Source organism: Mirounga angustirostris, unplaced genomic scaffold (genome assembly GCF_029215605.1).
Source record: "Mirounga angustirostris isolate CCGP_5_RB_7025 unplaced genomic scaffold, mMirAng1.0.hap1 SCAF_4, whole genome shotgun sequence".
Classification (NCBI taxonomy): domain Eukaryota; kingdom Metazoa; phylum Chordata; class Mammalia; order Carnivora; family Phocidae; genus Mirounga; species Mirounga angustirostris.
The window spans coordinates 163079681-163104669 of NW_026991712.1; the positions used below are offsets into that span (position 1 = coordinate 163079681).

The 24989-nt window shown below is 42.5% G+C and overlaps 1 protein-coding gene across 2 annotated transcripts in view; it reads left to right on the forward strand.

Moving 5' to 3' along the window:
- Positions 1 to 17807, forward strand: part of PSMB2 (proteasome 20S subunit beta 2) — a 33401-nt gene extending 15594 nt beyond the window's left edge. For both annotated transcript variants that reach the window (XM_045898104.1, XM_064589480.1), the window contains 3 exons: positions 13628 to 13790; positions 15278 to 15327; positions 17576 to 17807. In XM_045898104.1, coding sequence (XP_045754060.1) covers positions 13628 to 13790; positions 15278 to 15327; positions 17576 to 17683 — 321 coding nt within the window. In that variant the 3' untranslated portion in view covers positions 17684 to 17807. The remainder of the gene's footprint in view (positions 1 to 13627; positions 13791 to 15277; positions 15328 to 17575) is intronic.
- Positions 17808 to 24989: the final 7182 nt, after the last annotated feature.

Below are 24989 nucleotides of genomic sequence, written 5' to 3' on the forward strand. Positions count from 1 at the left end.
CATACAGTAAAAACTGAAAACACATGGCTACATGTCGATGGATAGTCAGTGGTACACGTGTGCATCCCAGGTCACATCTCACAGGAGTCTCTTAGGATTGGGGGTGGCTCATGGCTGCCCCATTGGAGATAGCGCTGTTCTATTTTTAGTGGTCATTTTGATTATCCAACGGCCCAGCAACAGATATGCCTTCAAGTTGAGGTGCCTTAATTAATATGACAACACTTTGTGCGTATAGTGTTTTCCTCCCAAGAGGAGTAAGAATTCTGACAGCTGCCCTTTAAAGCAGTTCGCTTATACAGTCGTTAGGGCTTGACAAGTCCATTAGGAAGACAAAGACTTGGTTGTTGAATCATTATACTTACTCATCTTCTAAGAAAAAATGGCTTAAGAAGATCCTTCTTTGAAAGTTACTGGCTTTATCAGGAATCCAGATAAAGGAAATTTTTTTTTTTTTTTTTTTTTAAATATGTGCTGTTTTTCCCAGCCCTGGTGCTGATCGAGTTAGGAGTTTGCAGGTGTAAAGTCCTCCTCCCTCCCCTCCCCATCTCTCTCCAGGGGGTTGTATGTGAGAAGGTGTTGCTTTCTCACTCAGAGAGCATATATGTGCTACCCTGTTGGATGCCTGCTGTGAGCAGAGAGAACCCCTGTTCTGGTTGGATGGAATGAGTTTATTGGGTAGCTGGGATTGTGCAACCCCATAATGCCAACTTTTCACTTAAAGCATCTTTCCTACCCACAATGGGGTTGAAGGTAACTGGTCTAAATTCATACTGTTTTGAAACTTGTTACTGAAAATCATGCGATTTCCTATTAAGGCTTGGTTTAAGCCAGGAGCAGCAGAGTACTGTATCTGCTTAGTAAAAACATGCTTTTATTTTGAAAATGTTTACCTTTAGAAGTACAGGTTTACTCTACCTTTTAGGATTGCTTTAAACCTGGCCTGTGTGGGCATTCCCTCACACATATTCACAGATACAAATACACATACACTCTGACATCTTGATGCCTCTTCCCGTGTCCCCCCAACCACCCACAGTCCCTAATGCCTTTATTTTTATTTTTTTAATTTTAATTCCAGTATAGTTAACATACAGTGTTTTATTAGTTTCAGGTATACAATATGTGATTCAACTTGATGTCTTGTTTTGCCCTGGCCCGGGATCATGCAGGCATATGAATTCAGGGGCTGATCCCAAAAATTCTGTAGGGTTTTCCTATACTCTCCCCAAAAACAGTTACTTAAAGCGAAGGACAGTGGGAAGTTTGGGTTTGTTTTTTTTTTAAGATTTTGTTTATTTGAGAGAGAGAGCAGGCATGAGTGGGGATAGGGGCAGAGGGGGAAGCAGACTCCCCACTGAGCAGGGAGCCCCATGTGGGGCTTGATCCCAGGACCCTGAAATCATGACCTGAACCAAAGGCAGACACTTAACTGACTGAGCTACCCAGGTGCCCCAGACAGTGGGAAGTTTTTGAAGGGGGAAGGAGTTCGCTGTTCTATTTCTTAACGTAGGAGGTAGTTACATGTATACTCATTTTATTCATTAAGCTGTGTGTATATATTTTATGTAACTTTATATGTATGTGTTACTTCTAAAAAGGTTTAAGCAAATAAAAAGAAGGGTAACAGGGCAAGAAAGCATAAAACATTTTTTGGAAAAGTTGAAGAAAATAAGTTCAGATTTGCCATTGCTTCTGAGTGTAGACCATAGAGCAAATAGGATTAATTAGTTTGGAAAGAAAAAAGGCAGGGAGAGGAAATAATGATCTCTGAATCTTTATAAACTCAAGTAACCTGCCAAAACTCTGCATTGCCTTTCTGATGCCTCTTAATGTGTGCCTTGTTTTATAGCTGAGAAGTTCCACAGGGGCTGATAGTCATTCATTCAGTAAGTCTACAGCCTACATTGTCCTTAGGGCTGGGGAAACAGGTGCAGAGCTCAGTGAGTGCCTTTAGATGGAGAAATTGCACTGCAGAGTGACAAGTGCCACAATGGCCATACAGAGAGATAGGTGCTCTGGGAACAGAACCTAACCTGAGCCTAAAAAGAACCAGCTGTCATTAGGCAAAGGTGAAGCAAAAAGGAAAACCAGAAGCACAGACCAAAGAGGTATGTGAGAGTGTGTTAAGTCAGGCACAGGGGTTTTCTAATGATGTTTGGAGTGGGGACAAATAGTTCTCTGAGCCTCCTACTCCTAATTTTTTAGCTGTTTTAACCATTTGGGTACCGTATATAAATTAGGGCTCTACTGATTGAAAAACAAATATAAATACATATCTCTATATGGTTTTTACTATGTGTTCTACATATGCAAAATCCACACTCTAAATAGTTTGTTAAATATGGCTGAGATTTTTAGGGGAATGGAAGAGATTGAAATTAGAGAGGTAGTCCATGTTATGAAGACTTTGATGAAAAAGCTTTATGCTAAAGCAGTGAGCTTGTTGACTAGGAGGGGGTTAGTATGATCAGGTGGTATTTGGTTAGACCATTGGCTCCTCTTTGATGAACTGTTTGGGGAAAGAAAAGGGAAGCACGGAGACCAATGAGGAGCTTTCATGTCAATTGAAGAGGCAAAAGTAACTTGTGTTGAACTTAGGCTGCTAATGGGGAGCACTATGTTCTAATAGAAGGGCTCCTAAGCACTCTTTTCCCCGGAATTTCCTTAGTATTCTATATCTGGTTGCTGTGGACATCCAGAAACATACACAATCATATATATAGTCCTAAATAGTCTTTCCCAGCAGACTTATTTATTAACTCAGGAAGGTGAATCAGCGCTGATGTTCAATATCTATAGATATTCATGGGCATGCTTAGCATGTACAACCTAATATTTGCCTTGTAGTGTATAAAGCATGGCTTCTGCACTTAAATTTTTGAGAACTGACTTAAAGGTATATGGAATCTTAAATTTTCCCTGGAAACTGCCAGCTCATGAAAAAATTCAAGTGGCCTGGTTGCAGACATGGTGTTGTTGGTTTTACCATTGCATAATCAGCAATTTTATGTTGATGTTATTTGGGAGAAAGCAGTATTTTTGATTAGCAAGTAAAATTAATGTAGAAAACAAATACCGTGTTAACTCGTTGGTATAATAAGGCATCTGTGCCATGTTGCATTTCAACTCATTAAATTTCTAAACTTCTAATTACGATAAGATTACAACTTTAATAGGAGAACTGTTCAAACTTGGGGTTAGTGATGGCTTTAGAGAAGTAAAATTTACAGAAATTTTGGAATTATTGAAGGAGAACTTTAAAATCTAGTTTTGCTAAAAATTGATATATGAACAATGTTTAAATTTTTTGCTCCTAAAATTCAGATTCAATTTGACACTTATTGGGCACCTACTACTTACGAGGCCTTCTTTCAGAAACTTTAACACAGACTAGCACTCTCGATTCCTCACAGCTGTCAGGCAGGCAGTACCATCCCTATATTCAGATGGGGCACTTGCAGCTCCAGGGCCAAATGACTCATCTCAAGTAACAAATGTAAAGTGATAAAGCCGCATTTGATCTCAGGTCTTCATTGCTTTTTTCACAAAAATACATCTCTATCTTCTGACTTACAGCATTTAAAAATCATAGTTTATTCAAATAATAATTTAAAAGGTGTTTGCTTTTAAAGTTTAAAATGTTGGCTGTAATTGCAGTAACATTGCTGAACTTAAGTTCAAGAACTCAGCCATTGTAAGAATTGTTGCCAGTGTGTTGAGCAAAACATTTGACATGAGCAAATCATTATAAAGGAAAGTGAGGACAGTTCTTAGATGATTTCACATCTGCCGGCATCAAACAGGTACACCAAATAGACTTTCAGAGAAGGACCTATGGCGGAGAAAAGAAAAAGGAAAATCTTGGTTAGACAGTCTCATTTTCAAGGTAATGCCTTTATTTTGTCTTGGGCCTCTAAAAATCAGTGGTTTACTTGCTTCTGTATTTCTCAAGTCATTGTGAGAATCTATAAATATGGGCTGTTTTGTTTTTTAGTGCTACAAAGATAAATGTATCTGAAACAGGAGAAAAGGCAAATCAGGCAGTCAGTTTCCTTGTTGTGAGGCTCAGTATAGTATTCTGAGCAGTTTAAACTCCTAGTTTTTTTCAGTCTGAGGATTAGGAGGAAACTCCAACTTCCAACTTTATACCTCCTTTTTTTTCCCCCCTGTAAGTGGAAACTGTGGATAACAGAGCTGGTTCCAGCTTGTGATCATAAAAGAAAGTCCAGTTTCTTCTCAGTTCCCCAGAACGTCTCTCTTAAAATTAGCAGTGCACGGTCTTCAAGATCAGCCTTTGCTTCATCTGTCGCCTTCCACTATTGAGCTGCCTCACTCTTGTCACACTGGCTTTCTCCACTTCATGGCCAGTCACTCGCACTCCCCAGCCTGCTGTATGTTCTTTCTCGTCTCTCTGCTTTTGCTGACCCTGCCACTTTACCAGTCACTCATGCCTGAATGTACTTTCCTGTGTCCGAATGGCTAACTTTTAATTGCCAGTTAAGACTCATTTCAGGGGCACCTGGGTGGCTCAGTCGTTAAGCGTCTGCCTTCGGCTCGGGTCATGATCCCGGGGTCCTAAGATCGAGCCCCGCATCGGGCTCCCTGTTCGGCCGGAAGCCTGCTTCTCCCTCTCCCATTCCCCCTGCTTGTGTTCCCTCTTTCACTATCTCTGTCTGTCAAATAAATAAATAAAATCTTAAAAAAAAAAAAAAAGACTCAGTTCAGCATTTTCCAGGGAAAGTTTCTCTCTACTACTTCCGCCCCCCTACCCCCCCACCCCAAACACATACACACATACGTCACCCTCAACTTCTTTGTGGTCTCATGGCAAGGAATAGCTCTGCCAGCGTCCTGTTGTAATTGTTCACTATCTTTCTTCCACATGTGAACACAGGAATGCGTGTTTGTGGAAGTGAAACCTCCTAACTGGCTGGCTCTTCATTCAGGCTCCTAACTTGGGTTGTACACTCTTTTCTCTTTCCAGCTGCCTCTGACAGCTCAGCTTAAGCTCATGGGATCCAAATTGAGTTTTTTATGTTTGCTCTACCATCTTTCCCCTTATTGAGAGCCTTACTCCTCTTTCTCTCTCATCTTCTATTCTACTAGTTATTAATTCCTATTAATTCTACCTTCTAAATATATCTCATATTCCATTTCTCCCCTGCCATCCCTACTGCTTCTGCAGTGTCCTATGACATGAGAAAGGCTTGGCTCAGCAGGGGAATAGGAGTGGTTTTCACCGGCTCCTCTTTGGTTTACATGAAGTTCATATTCTTTAGGAAGCCAGTGACCGTATCATCCCAGTTCCTCTGCTTCCTGCTGAAATCACCTAATTCACTAGGTATACATGTTCCCATATTCACCAGCACCATAGTAAATGCTAAGTAACATCTATTGAATATAAAATAAAGGGGCACCTGCTGGCTTAGTCAGTAGAGCATGCAACTCTTGATCTTGGTGTTGTGAGTTCGAGCCTCATATTGGGTGTAGAGATTACTTTAAAAAGTAAAATCTTGGGGTGCCTGGGTGGCTCAGTTGGTTAAGCAGCTGCCTTCAGCTCAGGTCATGATCCCAGGGTCCTGGGATCAAGTCCCGCATCAGGCTCCCTGCTCAGCGGAGAGCCTGCTTCTCCCTCTCTCTTTGCCTGCCTCTCTGCCTACTTGTGCTCTCTCTGTCTCTCTGTCAAATAAATAAAATCTTTAAAAAAAATAAAATCTTTCAAAAATAATAAAATAAAATATAGTCATATTTTAAATGCAAAAGTGAAGTTGTTTGGGGTATCTGCCCATTTTATAATTATCCTATGTTCTGGTCTCAGCTCTTGCAGGATTTGGTTGAAGCCCTTTATAAATTGTGTACATTTATACTTAAGGCATAATTACCATTGTTATTAGAAAAAGAGATTGTTGGGTTTCCTTAGAAAGGACTGTGTTGGAGAGGATTAAAGTCAGAATACACATGACCTATATTGTTTAGGTGCTAGGGATAGCTGTTCTTACCCAGCCCCATCCATAGAGCCACAATCTTTTAGAGCTAGAAAAGGTATATAGGTTGTGAAGACAGGTGGAAGTTCCTGAAATCTCTGAGATTTTTTTTAATAAAGTGTGGATGTAGTAAATATTGCAATTCTAGTATAGGGACAAAGTCCTTTAATTAAAATGGCAAAATTGACATTGAAATTTTAAATTTATTTATTTATTAGAGAGAGAGAGCACAAGCTTGCTGGCAGGGGGCGGGGAGGGGCGGAGGGAGAGAGGGAAAATCTCAATCAGACTCCCCACTGAGCACGGAGCCTGACGCAGGGACCCTAAGATCATGACTGGAGCCAAAATCAAGAGTCAGACACTCAATTGACTGAGCTACCCAAGTGCCCCGACATTGAAATTTTAAAATTATGCCATCAAACCCATGCAGAGCAGGTAACTAGTGAATTCTGTTGATTATTGGAAACAAGCTCCTGATTCAGAGTTCAGAGCATCAGTATAAGGAAATGATAACTGATCCATTTTGTTTATTAATGAATTTGTAAAATTGGGCATTGACAAAGCAGTTATGGTATTGGTATCTGCTTATCATCACAGGTATTTATTGAGTACTTACTACATATTTTATATAGTTTTATACCCTTTGGGGGAGTCATGTGGTCTGACATTATACCTGCCCTTTTAAAACTTAAAATATTATTGGCCATGTAAGATGTGATACATGAAACAGAAAACAATAGGTATTGGTATGCAAAATACTATAGCCTGAAATATTTGAGTGTGAAACTGACATTTACATACTGAATCATATTTTCACACTAATTTCCATTTTGTGGAGGCAGCATGGTTTCCTAGAAAAGCACACAAGACTTGGAATCAGAAGCCTAAAATTCTGGTCCTGACACTAATTAGCTGCATGGCTTAGGGCACATCACTGTCCCTTCTTTGAACTTGAGTCCCCACATTTGTAAAACGGGTGTTGGACAAACTAGTTGAGCTTTCTTCTTGTTCTGTAAACTGCATTTTTGTGAAATACTCTCAGTGCCAAAGATGGGATTTTAGGAAGCTTTGACAGTCAACTGGGGTGAAAGAAATAGCACGCACTGTCCCTCCAAAGCCCAGTCTCTGTTCAGTGTATTTAGAAGTCTGTTTACTAAAACACTGTCATCACTAGACAAACTCCTCTGTCCTGTTGGTGGTTCTGCATCTCCTTCCAGATTACTTCAGGAATGGAAGTATGCTTCACACACTGCTTAGTGTTCCAAGGTACAGCACAGTGTAAAAGAAACCACACCTCCAAAGCACCTCACTCCTAGCGACATCGTCCTATTCAATTAGAGGTGGCAAAGGCTGGCCTGGCTCCAGAGGAAGACTGTCAATTCCTCTCTTTCTCTGTGTCCACGCTCGGCGGGATGCTTCCTCACGCCCACCTCTCTCCCCCTTGCTGTGACTTTGGCTTCCGCCAGATGTCACACCGCTGCTTGTCACCGCCCAGACTCTTGTTGCTGATTTTGTTGTTTCAGTGTATTTATCACAACTGTTCTCTTTAGCTGTAAAATTTATGGAATTTCACACTCTTCTTAATCACTACAGTGTTTCTTTTTCATGAGAGAGGGAATATACAAGGAGTTGTATGTACAGGAGTTGGAAGAGGGGAAACGTTCCACCTAACTTGAGGAAAGTTTATATGTGTATACCATCCAATGCCCAAATACACAAAGTGGAACCGAGCTCAGTTCTACAGGGCACAGGTATTAGGAAGTCCATTTCAATCCCAGGGAGAAGTACACAAGAGATGTGCTTACTGGATAATTTCCTTGGCTTAAATTTTATCCCCTTTTGCAACCAAAAAAGGGGGTGATTTGATTAGTTCTTAGTGGGACATCTTGATATTATCATCTAGTCAGAAGTGGTTTTTTTTTAAGATTTTATATGAGAGAGAGAGAGCGCACATGAGAGGGAGGAGGGTCAGAGGGCGAAGCAGACTCCCTGCTAAGCAGGGAGCCTCATGCGGGACTGGATCCTGGACCCAGGCGCCCCGATTTCTAAACTTTTTTTTTTTAAGATTTTATTTATTTGACAGAGACACAGCGAGAGAGGGAACACAAGCAGGGGGAGTGGGAGAGGGAGAAGTAGGCTCCCTGCTGAGCAGGGAGCCCAACACGGGGCTCGATCCCAGGTCTCTGGGATCATGACCTGAGCCAAAGGCAAGTCGCTTAACCAACTGAGCCACCCAGGCACCCCTCTAGTCAGATCTGTTAATAATGCAGTCAGATCCTAAAAGTGCCAGTCATGGTGGTGATTATGGTGATAATAACTAATCTGTATTATTACTGCCTAAGAGGCATTTGCATTGGACACTTTACATTTACTGTTATTGTCCCTGTTGTATAGATGAAGAAATCTCAAAATGACTTAAAGCCCTTCACTTTAAAATAACCTTACGTCATGTATGGAGGGGAGAGAGTAAATCTCAAGCAGGCTCCTCGTCCAGTGTGGAGCCTGTCTCTAGGCTCGATCTCACAACCCTGAGATCATGACCTGAGCTGAAATCGAGTCAGACACTTAACTGACTGAGCCATCCAGGCGCCTCTCATGTATTTTTTTTTTTTAGATTTTATTTATTTATTTGAGAGAGAGAGCACAAGCAGGGGCAGGGATGGAGGGAAAACAACAAGTAGACTTAGAGCTGAGCAGGGAGCCCGATGCCGGGCTAGATCCCAGGACCCTGGGATCATGACCTGAGCTGAAATCAAAAGTCGGACACTTAGCTGACTGAACCACCCAGGCGCCCCATCGTGTACTTTTTTTTACGGGAGGAAAAGGTAGCACATTTGTCATTTGTCTAGCATTGCCCACCCCCCGACTTGTAAAAAGAGGCAAAATTTTGGTGGTACCTTGTTTTAGAAGCTAAAATTCATTTTGAGTTACCAGGATGGTTCATTTAAATGTTTTCTTTGTCTATCAATTAGATATACAACTTTAAAACTAAGCATTTTGGTGTTAGCACTGCAGACCATTAATGGTGATCCTTAAGGCTGTTGGGCAGAGAGTGTCTCATCTAAATGTTTGGATTCATTTATTGGTCATCTGGATGTTTAGGTTAGTTCAAAATTGTATATAATATTCAGTCCTAGCCTTTGTTGTGAAGGATGCCTTGACATACAAGATACAGTTCCTTGCCTTGGGGACCTCATAACTTTGTTTCATTACCTAGACTTGCTATCTAAATAATTAGAATGATGGTGACAACCAAAGACTAGATTCTATCATGCACAAAACAAGGATTACTTCGTAAAGGATAGAGGTTTCCTAGCAAATCTGTCATGATTGATTAGTGTTCCTATTTCGCTGGAATAATTGGCAGATTCTCACAGGGACTGCTGATCATGGGATAGAATGGAACTGATGAAAAAGTAGCTAGAAAGTGAGGCCTGGCACTCAGGTGGACATATCTATAGCGGCAGAAACAGCATGAAAGTACTTAATAAATAAGTAAATGGTACTTACTCTCCAAGTCTGCATGTAGGTTTTGTTTTTATTTTTTCAGGCTTCCAGAAAATCTCTAGGTCTCCAGGCCTGTGATCAGTCTCAAGATAGGTTAGGGTAGGTTGGCTGTGAAGTGGATATGCTCTAAGTTAAGATGCTTGTGAATGTCTTTGACAGTGAATACAATAACCTTGGGGCCCCTGAAAAGAGTCTGGGAAGGGGAGAGGAGGAAACGGTCATTTACTGCATTTTTCCCATGTGTCAGGCAGTGTGCTAAGCACTTGTTATTAACATCCTTCCAGGTCCCTTTATGAAGCCATATATGAGGAATTATATTTCAGTGCTAGGAGTAGGTGGGCTTCTCCTGAGTACTTGCCCAGTGTATTTCTTGGGCGCTGTGAACTTCATAGGTGATTGTGTTTCTCTAGTGATAAATTTAGCATTTATCGAGTCTTTACTATGTCTTAGGCACTATGCTCATTGTTTATATGCATTATCTCTTTCAATCTTTACTCTAGCTCTTTTGTGTAGGTCTTAGCCTGTTTTTAATGAGAACACTAAAATTCAGAGAAGTTAAGTGACTAGCTTTTCTAAGGCTACGCATTGGTAAGCCAGATTTCGAACTCAAGTCTAACTATATAGTGTAACCCAGCTATTTTTTCCTAAGATGCTTATTTATGCTATTATTCCCCCTTCGTTCTATTCTAAATGCCTGACCTGTATCCTCAATTTTTCTTTAGTTAGCAACCCATGTCTGAAGGGAGGTAGAAAGAGAAGGCCTAGGAGCCTAGCAAAAAGCAACAATGTGTGGGCATTCAGAGAGATGCTGGCAGTCTGTTTGTTTGTTTATTTATTTACTTATTTATTTATTTAAGATTTTATTTATATATTTTGACAGAGAGAGACAGTGAGAGAGGGAACACAAGCAGGGGGAGTGGGAGAGGGAGAAGCAGGCTCCCTGCTGAGCAAGGAGCCCAACTCGGGGCTCCCTGGGATGATGACCTGAGCCGAAGGGAGACACTTAATGACTGAGCCACCCAGGCACCCCTGGCAGTCTATTTAGACTTGAGTGAATTCTTGGAAGTATGACCTATCACTTTCTGACATTTGTTTAGTGGTTTTCTTCATCTTGTGATACTAGGCATTAGCCACATATAAATTAAAATGTGTAATGCTTTCTGATATGATTATTACCCATCGGCAAATATTTATTGAGCATGTACTATATGCTTGTATAGCATTGAACAAACCATACATAATCCTGCCTTCATGGTACTTATAATTGGCATAAGTATTTGAATAGGTGGGTTGTAGTTTACACATAAATATTTCCCTAAACACACCACCAGCAGTCACACATGTATATGCGGTCAGAATAGCACAAAATGGAAGGGCTTGGAATTTGTCTCATTCCAGGAAAGTTATAAGGAATCAAGAATATGAGGGACTGTAACAGTCAAGAAACCCATAACTATGGCTTTATCACTTTGAACACCATGATTCTGAGAGGAGCAGGAGTGACAGTATAGAAGACTATTTGAAATTTTAAAAAAACTAGTGTGAGCCAGAGATCTTTGATGGAGCATTGTCAGAAGAATTTCAGAAACTGCAAGTTGTTACACAGATGTATTGATTTAATTAGTCTAGATAACACCATTTATTTATGCTTGAGCATCTCACACTTGCAAAAGTTGGTAATTCGAAGTCACACAATAATTTGTGAGTTATCTTCTCTACCACGTGTTGTGGCTTCTGAATACCAACTTTGATGAGTGCGTGTATCAGATGCTTCAGCATAAATAAATGATATTATATAGACCAGTTAAGCAATACAGTTTGTTTTTGAAATTCCATTGATACAGTTTCATGTAAGATCTTTTAAAATCACGTGTTTTAAACACAGTATAGTGTAATGTCACAATATAGGCAAGATCCTCACTGGACAGAACATATCTGGGTTCTGGGTTGCTTAGACTTCTCGGGGTAGCTGAATGGATCCTTAACTTAGCATTACAACTTGATAAAATTGTTCTGGTTGACCATACAGTGGGTATTTTGGCCCGTGAACAAAGAATAGTACGGTTAACCTCTTAGCAAAAAGATGAACTTTTTTTGTGATAGGTAAGAGACTTCATTATGAAATCTCTTGGGGAGGAAAACCAGGTAGAATCCCCATCTCTGCCATCTCTGTCTCCCTCCGCCCCTCGTTCTTTCTGTTTCCTCTTTGCTATTCCACTTTTAACCATAACAACACAAAGGTATTCTATGTCTGCCTGATTTTACAAGTGGTCTACCACTTGAGATTTTGGTCCAGGTGCCCAGACTGAACCTGTTCAGTTTTCACACTTAGAAAAAAATTCTATTAGATAAATATTCTTATCTTTAGCTAATTTAAACAGTTTTGTCTTTGTTGTTTAAAGTAGTAAGCTATTGAAAGGAGACTGGGGTATGGCTAATACACTAGGAAATTTAGGTAGCATCTTTTCTTTCAGAGTTTCGGATGCTCACCTCTATTATTTTTTCTCACCGTACTCCCTGGAAAATAGAAAGCAAAGGATTAATTAACCCAGTTTTACACATAAGGAAACAGAAGCTTATAGGGGTTAAGTGTCTTGCCTAAGGTCAGAATTACTAAGAATGTAGTTGCAGAACATGGCAAAGAGTTCTGGAGCCTGGCAGAGTAGCACACTGCCCACCAGGAAATGTGTCAGGCAGGTAATTATTTTCTCAGAAGACTTGACTACTGCTAGTCAGTTCTTCCTCCTCTCAGACCATCCACCATCTTATCCCCAAGGCAGAAACTTGTTTGCAGTTTAGGGCTACTCTGTATCTTTAGGAACTGAAATGTTACTAGGACAACTGGCTTGGAGTTCCAAGTAAGTATATAATATTTTCATGTGTTCTTCTCACATTTCTTCAAGCTTCCAAGTGCCTATGTTAATCATTGTTCAAAAATGTGAGATGTCACTTTTAAGACCACTAGCTGTTATTACTCTATGCTCTATAAAAGGGCGTGTAAATATATTCAGTTTCATTTAATATGCATTTAATTGAATATATGGGCACATAACCTTGAGCAAGGCCTGCTCACTACCCATTGAGGCAAATGTAAGATGAAAAACACATTTTGCAGTGAAAAAGGAAGCCATGTAAAATGGGAGTCTCCCTCCTGATGCCTAGGGGCCTAGACAGGCTCAGTTTAACATGGTGAACAGCCCATGTTATGGCTCAAAAAAAAAAAGCATTTGTTTGGAGATGAAGACCAAGGCAGACATAGTCAAGGTTCTTTGTAGAAACGTACATGTTTAGATTTGCTGGTGATACAAAGAAGGGATACCTGTTAATCTGTATTTGTCTCATTGATATAAATTACTTTTTAGTTATCTTAGCAGAGCCTTGTTATATGAGAAAAATATTATTAGCATTTCACTTAAAACTACAGTTCTAGCGTATTTATGGACTTCCATTATTACTGTCTGCACTAAAAGTTTAGTGATTTGAGGGGTGCCTGGCTGGCTCAGTTGGGTAGAGCATGCAGCTCTTGATCTAGGGGTTGTGAGTTTGAGCCCCACGTTGGGCGTAGAGCCTACTTAAAATTAAAAATTTAAAAAAAAAAAAAGCTTAGTGATTTGACTTCAATTTTTGAGACCTACTATCCTTCAGCACCCCAAGAGTTTTTCTTTAATACTGGGGCATACGGTCTACCACTTGAGATTTTGGTCCAGGTGCCCAGACTGAACCTGTTCATTCTGGAAGATTTGGTTGGGGCTGCTGCTTTCTTTAGTCTATGGCCTGACACTCTCAGAACTGTGTTTGTTGGTTTCAGCAGTTAGGAAAGACAGGAACACCAATGCTCTCTTTGCCTTTGAAATGCTTTTTGTAACAAGTTCTTGTCCATAGGCTTTAAGAAGAAAGCAGGGTTTTTTTTTAATACCTTAAAGTGCTCCCAATGCTCTTCTGTTCAGAGAAAAGAAGCCAATCTCCCTTTACCTCTTATCATACTCTCGGACCTTTAGATTTCTTTCAGTTTTACTTTCATCATGATTTACTTAGCTGCTGCTGTTTTCTTACTCATCAAGAATTGGAATGTTCCCATTTGTCATGGAAGGAGATGTTGGTGTTACTGCTTTGACCGTGTCTTTCTTTTGCAGACCCCGTATCATGTCAACCTCCTCCTGGCTGGTTATGATGAGCATGAGGGTCCAGCACTCTACTACATGGACTACCTGGCAGCCTTGGCCAAAGCCCCTTTTGCAGCCCATGGCTATGGTGCCTTCCTGACTCTCAGTATCCTGGACCGATACTATACACCAAGTAAGTTCTAGCACACTAGGTAGGGAGTAGTAGCAGAGTCCCGTCCTAAGCTGCTTCCTGGTTTTGTACACTACCCCTTGGTGGTCAGGGCTTGAATAGAGGATGGATCCTAGGAAGCACATCCAGGTACCTTGTGGAAGCTGCTCTCCCCTGCAGGTCAGTAGGGTTATTGAAAGGCTAATAAAAGTCCCTTTTTTGCCAGACAAAAGGAGGTACTGCATATGTCCAGAGCTGGGTTTGCTTTTGTTTTGTTTTGTTTTAAAGGGTGTTGGAGTAGTGAGTAAAACTAATTTTTCAGTTTTTTAACTCATTTTTCCCTGCCTGGATGCTTATTAGCATCTCAGCTATAAGGCATGAACAAGTAAACCAAGTGGTCTGTGTTTGTTTTGAGCTTGTGAGGATGAACAGGTCCCCAGCATGACAACTGAGGATTTCTTTGCTTAAATGTTAAAGCTTTTGAAGGCCCCAAGCCTGGGCCCCTCCCTTGGTTCTTATCACCTGATGGCTGTCCCTCCTGTAAGAAGAAGCTGGCTCTCTTCTTGCCAGACGTTAGCTTGGCAGAGCTTCCAGCACAGTAATGCTTTTGTGCTAAGTTCTATCTTCTGACTCCAGTCTCAGCCTTGATTTTCGCCACTGTGAGCCATAGGCACTTGGGGTTTGTCACTTTTGCAGGCTGTAGATGCAACACACATGACCACTTCTCACCTGAAATTCCATTCTTCCCTGTCAGTACAGGAAAAAATCTGGCTTCTCCGCTCTTTTTGGTGCTGCCCTCTCACTCAAGCGTAGCCATACCAGCGTTCTAGGCCACATCCTGAAAAGAATTAGCCTGGCCTCCTAGTGACTGTTTCTTGATTTGGCATCTGTCAGTAGTACAGCTGACTTGCCCACCAAAATCACCACTAACCATCCCTGAAGCCTAACTGCCTAATACGTCATCCCAGTTTGCCATGCTTGTGGACAGTTCCTTTGGCTCCGATTTTATGAGAGTCTCAGCCCTATCCCATGAATTCTCTTTCCATTGTTAAACGGAGACCCAGCTGGGAAAGTGAGGCTAAAACTCAGGCCCTGTCCTCCCTTTCCCTGACTTGCAGCTGGCTAGGGCAGATGGAACTGATTTAAGCCCTGGTCTAAAAGGGGGGGCTGGGGTGTGTGTAGGGGTGAGGGGGATGGGCTATAAAAAAAGAGGCAAGCCGCTGGACTTCTCTAGAGGCAGGCCCTGGCCATGGGAGGCAGAATTCCGTCATGCTTACCCTTCTCTGTAGCAAATCAATTTGCAGTGGCTTGCGGCTGCCAGAGCACTGGGTCTGGGGCACCTTCCACTGCATATGGAATAAGTTTGCTGCAAACTAGAAGGCTAGGCATTTTTTTGCCATTTCCGTTTGTGTGGCATACTGACCTGAAGAAGTTTGAAAGGTAAAACTTGTGGCAGAGAGTTGGACTTAATGGCAAAACGTTGAGTGCGTGGCCTCTGTGTTCTCTTTCAGCTATCTCTCGTGAGAAGGCAGTGGAGCTTCTTAGGAAATGTCTAGAGGAGGTGAGTAGCTCCCACAGGATCCTGAAAGGAATGTTTATCTCTGTTTGCCCATATTGTTCCATTCCTCGGTTGTATTTTTTCTGATCTTTGCCAGAAGGTGTAATAAATACCCACTAACCAGATGTGAAGTTGCTACCAGGGACAGAGTTTGGTGGGTAACAAGCTTATTTTTTTTCTCATGGGTTTCCTCCTCATCAATGTCAATTTTACAATTTAGTTATTTTGGCAGGGAGGGGGTTCATCCAGACTAGTGGTTCTCAGGTTTTGGTGTGTATAATCTAGGGAACTGTGGGGCTTTTTTTTTTTTTGCTTATTTATTTTTGCTTTTGTTTTTTTTTTTTAAGATTTTATTTATTTATTTGACAGAGACAGACAGTGAGAGAGGGAACACAAGCAGGGGGAGTGGGAGAGGGAGAAGCAGGCCTCCCGCGGAGAAGGGAGCCCGATGTGGGGCTCGATCCCAGGATCCCGGGATCATGACCTGAGCTGAAGGCAGACACTTAACGACTGAGCCACTCAGGCGCCCCTTGCTTTTGTTTTTAAGCAGATTCTTGACTACCCCACTCCCACCTCCACCAGATTCTGATTCATTTGTCCTGGTGTAGAGCCTGAGTATGTAATTAGCAGGGTCAGGTGATTCTGCTGCAGGTGGTAACTGGGCCGTACCTTCAGAACTACTCCTGCCCTAGACTTGATACCTGCTCTGTTCCTGTGCCGCCTGGAGTTGCCATACTGTCTGCTCCCTCTTAGTGCATTAGTCCTGCAGAGAAAGCCTTCCCTGAGAATTCAGGAGGCCGTAGAAAGCAACTAGGAAGCTTTATGCAGAAGAGGAGAGTAGCCTTTAGTTTACGAGGCCAGGAGCACGGACCCCACCCATTCCAGTACTACTCCTCTAACAGTCTTTGGGGCCCGTATGGAGGATGAGGAGGAAGAGAAAGCAGCTCCCTTAGGCTTTGTAATTCTTTTGCTGTTTTTGTGGCCTAGGGATGAACTTGAATTTGTGGTCTAGTGAGAGAGTAGGAGGGTGGGAGCAGGTGGGAGCATTGGGCATAATGTCAGTTTGCCTCTTATACAGTCCTGTCATTTTCAGTCCACAGTGCCCCCTTCTTTCTCTTGTTTGCAAATCCTCTTTCCAAAGCAGAAGCTGAGAATAAACTCATGTGCTTTCCTTAACTGTTCAGCTAAGAGGCCATATTAGTCCAGCAGTCCTAAGTGTTACAAGGGGCCGCTAGGGAGGAGCCACTGGCATATCCAGTGCTTTGAGACTTTACTCACCATGGATCCTAAGGATGATCATTTTACAAACCCACATTCCCTTATTGTCACCTTTTCTTGATTTTGGGGAGCTTGTTTCTGGACATAGGAGTCATCAGTTAGAGGAGACTCAGGAAATGGAATGAGTTGTTGATGCCCAGTCCTCAGCTATAAAGGAGATGGGAAATATGGGAGGGCGGGCTTAGGCCTGGGCAGGTAGACATCTCTGGGATATGCCCCTGAGGGAGCAAGTAGAGAGCTTTATGCCTTCCATCTGAAGACTAAGTGAGGTGTCCAGGAAGGGTGGCCACAGAAACATAGATTTCCTCCAACTGTGTTCCTCAGTAATCTCTAGCCAGGTTAGCGGGGGCTGTCTGCTTCCATGCACGCAGACCACAGCACTTTTGGAACAGCCTCTCAAGCCGAGAATCTTAAGAGAGTGCAGAGATGTTATTTTAATCACAGGTCGGCTTGGATTGCAGGAGTCAGAAGTAGGGGTTGTTCCAAGAGCAGTTCTGCCAACATCCTTCCCACCATTCCACTAGCTGCACACACCTGGGCCTTATATAATGTCAGGGGGCGTGGGGTGACTGGAGCAAATTCTTGGGAAGTAGGAGTACATTGCTTTGGTCCAAAGCTTATTCCTAGGGCAATCACTCCTTTGTTGGCTTACTACTTTGAGACATTTTAAAAAAGAAGTCTGTGTTTGCCGGACTGATTAGTAGCAGGCTGTGGGGAATAGAGCCTAGACTGGTCTTATTCTTTCATCAGCTGACTGACCAGAGACAAGCTGCAAGCTGCATCTCCCAGTTCTTGCTCACTGCCCTCCGGCCTCCAGCTGCAGTCTGAGTACTGACTGCCCTCAGTAGAATATAAGCTCCACAAAAATAGGGGTTTTTATCTGCTTATATGCCCAGTGCCTCAAAGAGAGCCTGGCCCATAGTTAGTGCTCAAAAAATATTTTTTGACTGATTGTCTTCATGTCTCTCTGCAGCTCCAGAAACGCTTCATCCTGAATCTGCCAACCTTCAGTGTTCGAATCATTGACAAAAATGGCATCCATGACCTGGACAACATTTCCTTCCCTAAACAGGGCTCCTAACCTTATGCCGACCCTCCCACTTGCCAGGAAACTTTTTTGACGGGCTCCTTCATCTTTTTCTACGCTTTTGACACATCCTTGACAGATGGTTAATTCAGAATAAAGCTGAATCTGGATAAATTGAGCTCTCTGGTTTGAGTCTCAGTTTACCTAATATCACCTCAGGACGGAAATGTCGAGAGAGGATTATCTGCTTTGGACTTTTTGCCAAGACTGTTTTTCCTTCTGCCCCTTTCCCTTCATTAATGCTCTCATTGCTCTTTAGCAGCTGACAGCCCCACATTGTTTCACTGCCCGGCTTCCTTCCCGTCTGGCTTTTCATATATCTGGCTTGCTAATGTCTCATTCCCCTAAAGCAGTGGTTCTTTTTGCCCCTAAACTTAACATTTTAAAAATTAATTAATTTGAATAGGTGATACGAACAGTAAAAAATGCAAGTGATACAAAATAAAATATTACATAGTAAAAAAATTTACGAAGTAAAAGAAATTACAAAGTAGTTACACAGTAAAAAATACTTCTCCTTTCCCTGTAATTTGATCACCCCTGGGAAGCCAGGGGAAACTTCAGCTACTAATTTCTTATCTATCCTTTAAGATCTAAGTTGTTCTTGTATGAAGCGTGCACATGCATGCACGCACACGCACATATCCCCTCTTAAAAATATTTTTAAATGTTCTGCGTATTGTTTTTTTTCATTTAACACTATACTGGAGATTATTCTATATCAGTGTGTGTGTGTGTGTGTGTATATATATACACACCTTATATATATATAAGTATAAGTATATAGCTACCTTATTCTTGTTGACAGTTGTGTAATATTCTGTTAGATTGATGTACTATAGGCAGTTAACCAGATACCTGTTTCACTTCCTAATCTAGCTTTTTGGGAATGAATAATGTAGATGTTTTTTGGTTAGTGCCACTGAAACAGTGGTTCCTAATAATACAGTTTCCTTATACCTCTCACATGGTTCCTAACTGGAGTTTTCTTTTTTTGGGTACATGATCAGGCTGTACTCCCAGATTCTTTTTTTTTTTTTTTTAAAGATTTTATTCATTTATTTGAGAGAGAACACAAGCAGAGGGGGGCCGGGGGGAGGGGCAAAGGAAGAGGGAGAAGCAGACGCCCAGCTGAGCAGGGAGCCCGACACAGGGCTTAATCCCAGGACCCCAGGATCATGACCTAAGCCGAAGGTAGATGCTTAACTGGCTGAGCCACCCAGGCGCCCCTCACTCCCAGATTCTAACTAAGTAGGTTTGGGGCCTAGACATAGGAATATTTTTAAAGCTTCCCAAGTAATTCTTATCTTCAACCATGATAGAGAACCACTGGGTGGAAGTTTCTTTAGAGAGTGGTCCTCAAACTTGAGCCTGGCGGGCTTATTGACACATAGCTTGCTGGGTCCTACCCCTATAACTTCTACGTGTTTGGGGTGTGGCCTGAGATCTTGCATTTCTAACATTTCCAGTTGCTGCTGCTGCTGCTAGTCCAGCAACCAAACTTCAAACCCCTTTTGGTCTTAAACTAAGATAAGGCCTACTTCATCCAGTTCTATGCTACTCTTTTTTTTTTTTTTTAAAGGATTTTATTTATTTATTTGAGACAGAGAGAATGAGATACAGAGAGCATGAGGGGGAGGAGGGTCAGAGGGAGAAGCAGACCCCCTGCTGAGCAGGGAGCCTGATGCGGGACTCGATCCCGGGACTCCAGGATCATGACCTGAGCCGAAGGCAGTCGCTTAACCGACTGAGCCACCCAGGCGCCCTCTATGCTACTCTTAATACCAGATACAGATTGGTTTTTTGTTTATCTGAAGTAAAATAACATCTCTCTAAGATGCTATCTACAGATCAGAACATTTGTACTAATAGTATTGTGTTAACATCAGATTAGAATGTCATACACTTTTTGATACACCAATGATAGATGCTTTACACCATAAGAAGGAAATTAATCATTAGATAAATGGGGGGAAGAGATGATTCATATCACCACAGCTGGCTCAACCTCTAGCACCACTTTGAATATGCATGGTTTGGGCTTTTGGCTGGATTCCTGAGTCTCTTTCTAGGGCATCTATTTTTAAAGCTCCACAGGTGATTCTGATGCTTGCCCCAGTTGAGTACCACTATTAAAATAGAGGCTGTCCTGCTTCCTGGCTTTTCCATCTGTGAAATGGTCAAAATTGCATCTATCCCATGGGGGATAGTTACGATGATTCCATGAGGTAATGTAAAGCATTTCGAACAGGGCCTGGCATGCGGTATGTGCTCAGTAAGTATATAATTGTTGGTAAACTTGGTATTTTGTATCCACGCCTCACCAGGAATGAAATGGTTTTCTGCCTCTGAATGTTAAGTGTCCCCAGGGCAGTCTAGGTAAGCCCAGCAGCCCACGCTGATTACCAGTCTCTTTTCTCCAACCCAGATCTCTTTCCTGAGCTCCAGATCAACTTATTCCTAAGTAGCTTACCCTCCAGCCATAGGGACATCAAATATGTCTAAAGCTGAGCTTTACCATCTGCCCCCTCCAGAACTCCTCTACAGCATTCCATCTTAGATAACAGTCACCTAGCTCCCAAGTACCCAAGCCGGAAACCTAGGCATCTTTTTTTTTTTTTTTAAAGGGTATAGCTCCCCAATAATCTCTATACACAATGCAGGGCTTGAACTCATAACCCTGAGATCAAGCATCAGATGCTCTACCAACTGAGCCAGACAGATGCCCTGGCATCATTTATTTTTAATAAACTTAATTTAATGGGTGCCTGGGTGGCTCAGTTGGTTAAGCGTCTGCCTTCGCTCAGGTCATGATCTCAGGGTCCTGGGATTGAGTCCCACATCGGGCTCCCTGCTTGGCGGGAAGCCTGCTTCTCCCTCTCCCGCTCCCCCTGCTTGTGTGCTCCCTCTTTCGCTGTGTCTTTCTCTGTCAAATAAATAAAATCTTTAAAAAAAAAAAATAAAATAAATTTGGTTTTACAGAAAAGTTGTAAAGATAATACAGTTTCCTTATACCTCTCACATGGTTTCCCCTTAGGTTAACATCTTACATAGCCTCTGTGCATTTGTCAAAACTAAGAAACCATCATTGGCTGGTATATTAGTATTAACTAAACTCCAGGTTTTATTCAGATTTTACCAGTTTTCCCACTAATGTCCTTTTTCTGTTCTGGAATATAGGCCAGGATACCACATAGTACTCAGCTAGGCACCATTTTTGGTGCCTTCTTTTTCTCCTACCTTCACATGGTCACCAAGTTCTAACAGTTCTACTTACTAAATCTATTTTAGTAAAAATTTCCATCCCCAGTATTCTGATTTATCCCCCATCATTCTTTCCTGGACTATTTTAACAGCCTCCTACCTTCTCTACTTTTCATCTCTTTCCTCTCTAGTTCTTTCTCTGTACTCTACAAGTTTGATCATCTGTACCTCTTTTCACTTAAAACTTTCTGATGGTTTTCTACTACTTACAGAAAAAAATCCAGTTCTTTAGTTTGACATGCTAGGCATTTCATAATCTCCCTTGCTAGCTCCCCAATTTCCTTTCCGTCTTTTATACCTCATAAAGCCCTTGATCCAAATGAATTTCAGTGGACTCAGCATGGATTTATGACTACACACCAGTATGTACCTACTAGAAGAAGGGTAAACATTGCTTCCTGAAGCTTTTCTTATAGATAATGTATATGTGTGTGATGGAGTCATATGTGGTACACTCCGATGTTTTCCAATCTGTGTTCTACCAGACTTTATTTATTTATTTTAAAGATTTATTTATCTATGAGAAAGAGCAGGGGGAGGGGCAGAGGGTGAAAATCTTTCAAGCAGACTCCCCACTGAGTGCAGAGCCCAGTGATGCAGGGGCTTGATCTCACACCCATGAGATCACCACCTGAACTGAAACCAAGAGTCAGGCACCCAATCGACTGAGCCACCCAGGCACCCCCAGATTTTATCTTTTCTTAATGCCAACTGTGTCCCTCTTAAATTGATTTCCTGAAGTTTGAAAAACACTGGGAATTTGCTGATTCTTTAACATTCCTGCCCAAACTGCTCAGAATGGTCTTCCGATTGGTTCCCATCTGCTTTTAGTGATTGATAACACAGAAAACAGTCTATTCCTTCCCAGACCTAGGGTGAGAGGGGATAGGTTGCAGAAGAGAACAGCTGGTTTGCCTCAGGGTAGGGAAGCTCAGCCCTGACTAGTGACAAGGTTGGGGAAGCTGACAAGGAACTTCTGAGCGATGGAGGAGAGCGGTGGAATAGCTTGAGAAGTGCTGGGCTTCCCAGATCCAGAACAGTGGCTGAGCCTGCTCTGCCTGAATCCTGGCTAAGGCCTGAAGCCCAGTGTCCTTTCACTGTCTCCTCTCCATGGCCCTTTGCCCAAAGCTGCAGCCGTGCACAAGCAGAAGGAGGGACGTTCTTGGGATTCTAACTCTCTGCTGCTCCCTTAGCTCCGATGTGTGGGTTAGGAATATGTGTTTGACAGGAGAAAGGCCGGCCACTCAGCCTCACTCACCTAACTTCATGAGGTTTGAAAGCGGGAAGGTGTTCAAAGGCTACTCTTACTCCCCCTGGAGCCCCATGAGCCTTTAAAATAAAACAGGAAAGCCTTCTCTTTAAATGAATATAAACCAAAAACTGGTGCTTACCCGGTCTAAACACTCTCCATTTATTTATTTATTTATTATTATTATTTTTTTAATTCTTTTTTTTTAAAGATTTTATTTATTTATTAGAGAGAGAGAGAGAGAGACAGCAAGAGAGGGAACACAAGCAGGGGGAGTGGGAGAGGGAGAAGCAGGCTTCCCGCTGAGCAGGGAGCCCGATGCGGGGCTCGATCCCAGGACCCTGGGATCATGACCTGAGCCGAAGGCAGACGCTCAACGACTGAGCCACCCAGGCACCCCAACACTTTTCATTTAATTCACAGCTACTTGCTTTGCTATAAAGAAGCCATGTAATCCATCTGTATATACTTTTTCTTTAATCATCATCTACTTTTCCTTAGGGCTAGATCTAGTTTGTCAAAGGCTAAAACACAATTTTTTTTTTTTTTTTTTTTTGCTGTGGAATAACAAACCTTACTGGGAAGAATCAAATGCTGAGACCTCATTAGAAGCTTCTTACACCACTTAACGTTCTCCACACTGTACTCCTGCCTCTGCACTGTTACCATCTTGACCATAGAATGGAGGACCAGAGCCTTGGAGCCCAAAGGGCTGCAGGACCTGCTTTTCCTCGCTGGACTCAGACGTGGGAGCACCTCTGCAGAGGGCATGTGGAGCAGTGGGAATGGAGAGATTTGCACGAGTCCCTCTTAGTCGCTCTGTGACCTTGGTCAAGTTACTCGGAGCTAGAATTTTCTTATCTCTAAAATAGGACTTGGTTAGGACTACATGGTTAACAGGGAAAGTTGTTCAGCCTGAACAGTTCATAATAAACTGGTTTCCTCCTTGTCCACTTTAGAGATATTTACAGCCTTTTATTAACTTGTTACTATGTGTTGGGCATTGTTTAAGTGCTATATGTGTTATTTAATCCCCTCAACTTCCCATGGTCTCAAACAACTTTAGTGGTTGAGTGTCTCTTGCCAGGCCCAGGGCTTTGGTTAAAGCAGAGCATACATACTAACTGCCTTCCCTCCATTCCTTCTTCCATATGGGTGGGATGAGGCAGTGAAACTTCTTGGGAAAAGAAATCACATCTTTGGACCTTTAGCCTGGAGATGATGCATAGACCTTATGTTCCATTCACTTCTGCAAAACACTCAACATCTTGGACAACACACCTGCAAAGAACCAGCCGAAGAGCATTCCTGGCTAAGAGCTCAGTGAGTGTAGTGGCCCAGAGGCATAAGACTAAGTAGTAATTGCAGGAACAAGCAGGAAGCTAGTGTGATGAGAGCAAAGGGAATGGTGAAGAGAATAGTGTAAGATGAAGTTGGAGGTGGGCAAAGCTTAGGTCATGGCAGAGTTTAGTATGAAGGTGTATGGGTCAAAATAGGAAGAGCATTTGGAAGGTTACTGTAGTCCTGAGGACCAGGGTCATGGCAGAGGAGAGAGAAGAGGATGGGTCTGCTGATGGATTGGGTATAGGGAAAGAATCAAATATGACTCCCCAGTTTCTGGCTTGAGCAGCTGGATGGAGGGTGGTGCCATGTACTCAGAGGGAAAGTGTGGAGGACGTCGAGATATGAGAACCTGAGTCATGTACTCCATTTTGGACGTACATTTGAGATGCCTGTTAGTCCAGTGGAGATATTAGACAGACAAGCTAATGCACACACAAGCCTGGAGATCAGGGAGGCACCCCCAAGGAAGGTCAACACTTAGAGGTCAAGTAGAGAAGGACCCAGGGTTGGAACCAGGGAGGTCAGAGAAAACTGGATGTTGGGAGCCACAGAGAAGAGTGCTGCAGAAAAGAAAGTGGTCAGTCATGTCAGCTGCTGCTAAATCCAGAAAAAAGGCCTTTGGATTTGACATTGCTGACTTGCTGAGTGGATTTCAATAGACTGGTTGGGGATGGAAGCCAGACGAAGTGGGTCGAAGAGTGAATTGGGGGTGAGGAAGTGGAGGTAGAGGGGTATTGATCTTTCACAAACTTCAACTGCTAGGGAAATAAATGGGGGACGGTTTATGTTTTATAAGGTGACAGACCCTAGAATAGGAGTGCTTTGGGGAGTGATGTAGTAGACGATTGTGTAGAGAGGGAGACACTGATGGATAAGGAAAGAAAAGCTGCCTGAAGAATGAAATCCTCAAGAAGACAGCTGGATTAGCATTGGCCACACACTCACATAGTCACCAGCACCCATATGGACACATACAGACCCACCACCATTGTCATGGTAATATCACATAGACCTACAGCCAGACGGACACAGGCCCGCCCAGTCACGAGGACGCATACACACCTGGGATTCACTTCTCTCTCACACACAGAAATGACAGCCACACTGACGAAGCAGATAGACCCACTATCTGCAGCTCCCCCAAAAAACACTGTGGTGCCCACAGCCCCCTCCTATGATTCCCCCTAAGAGGCCCCTTGCCCACTTGAGAGGCAAATCTAGGCCTAGGCTGAAGAAGGACAGGGAAGTTTCATACCCAGTAAAAAGGTTTTATTAAGAGAATGAGAAAGCAATTGGAGAGTCGAAGAGGTACATCGACTGTAGGGTCAAGAGAAACAATAGCAAATAAAAAAAATCTCCATGACAACCTCAGGATCCCTGACACAATCTTTCTTCACCCCCGCCCCCAGCCCACCCCCAGCCCTTTGCGAGCAAAAACACCCT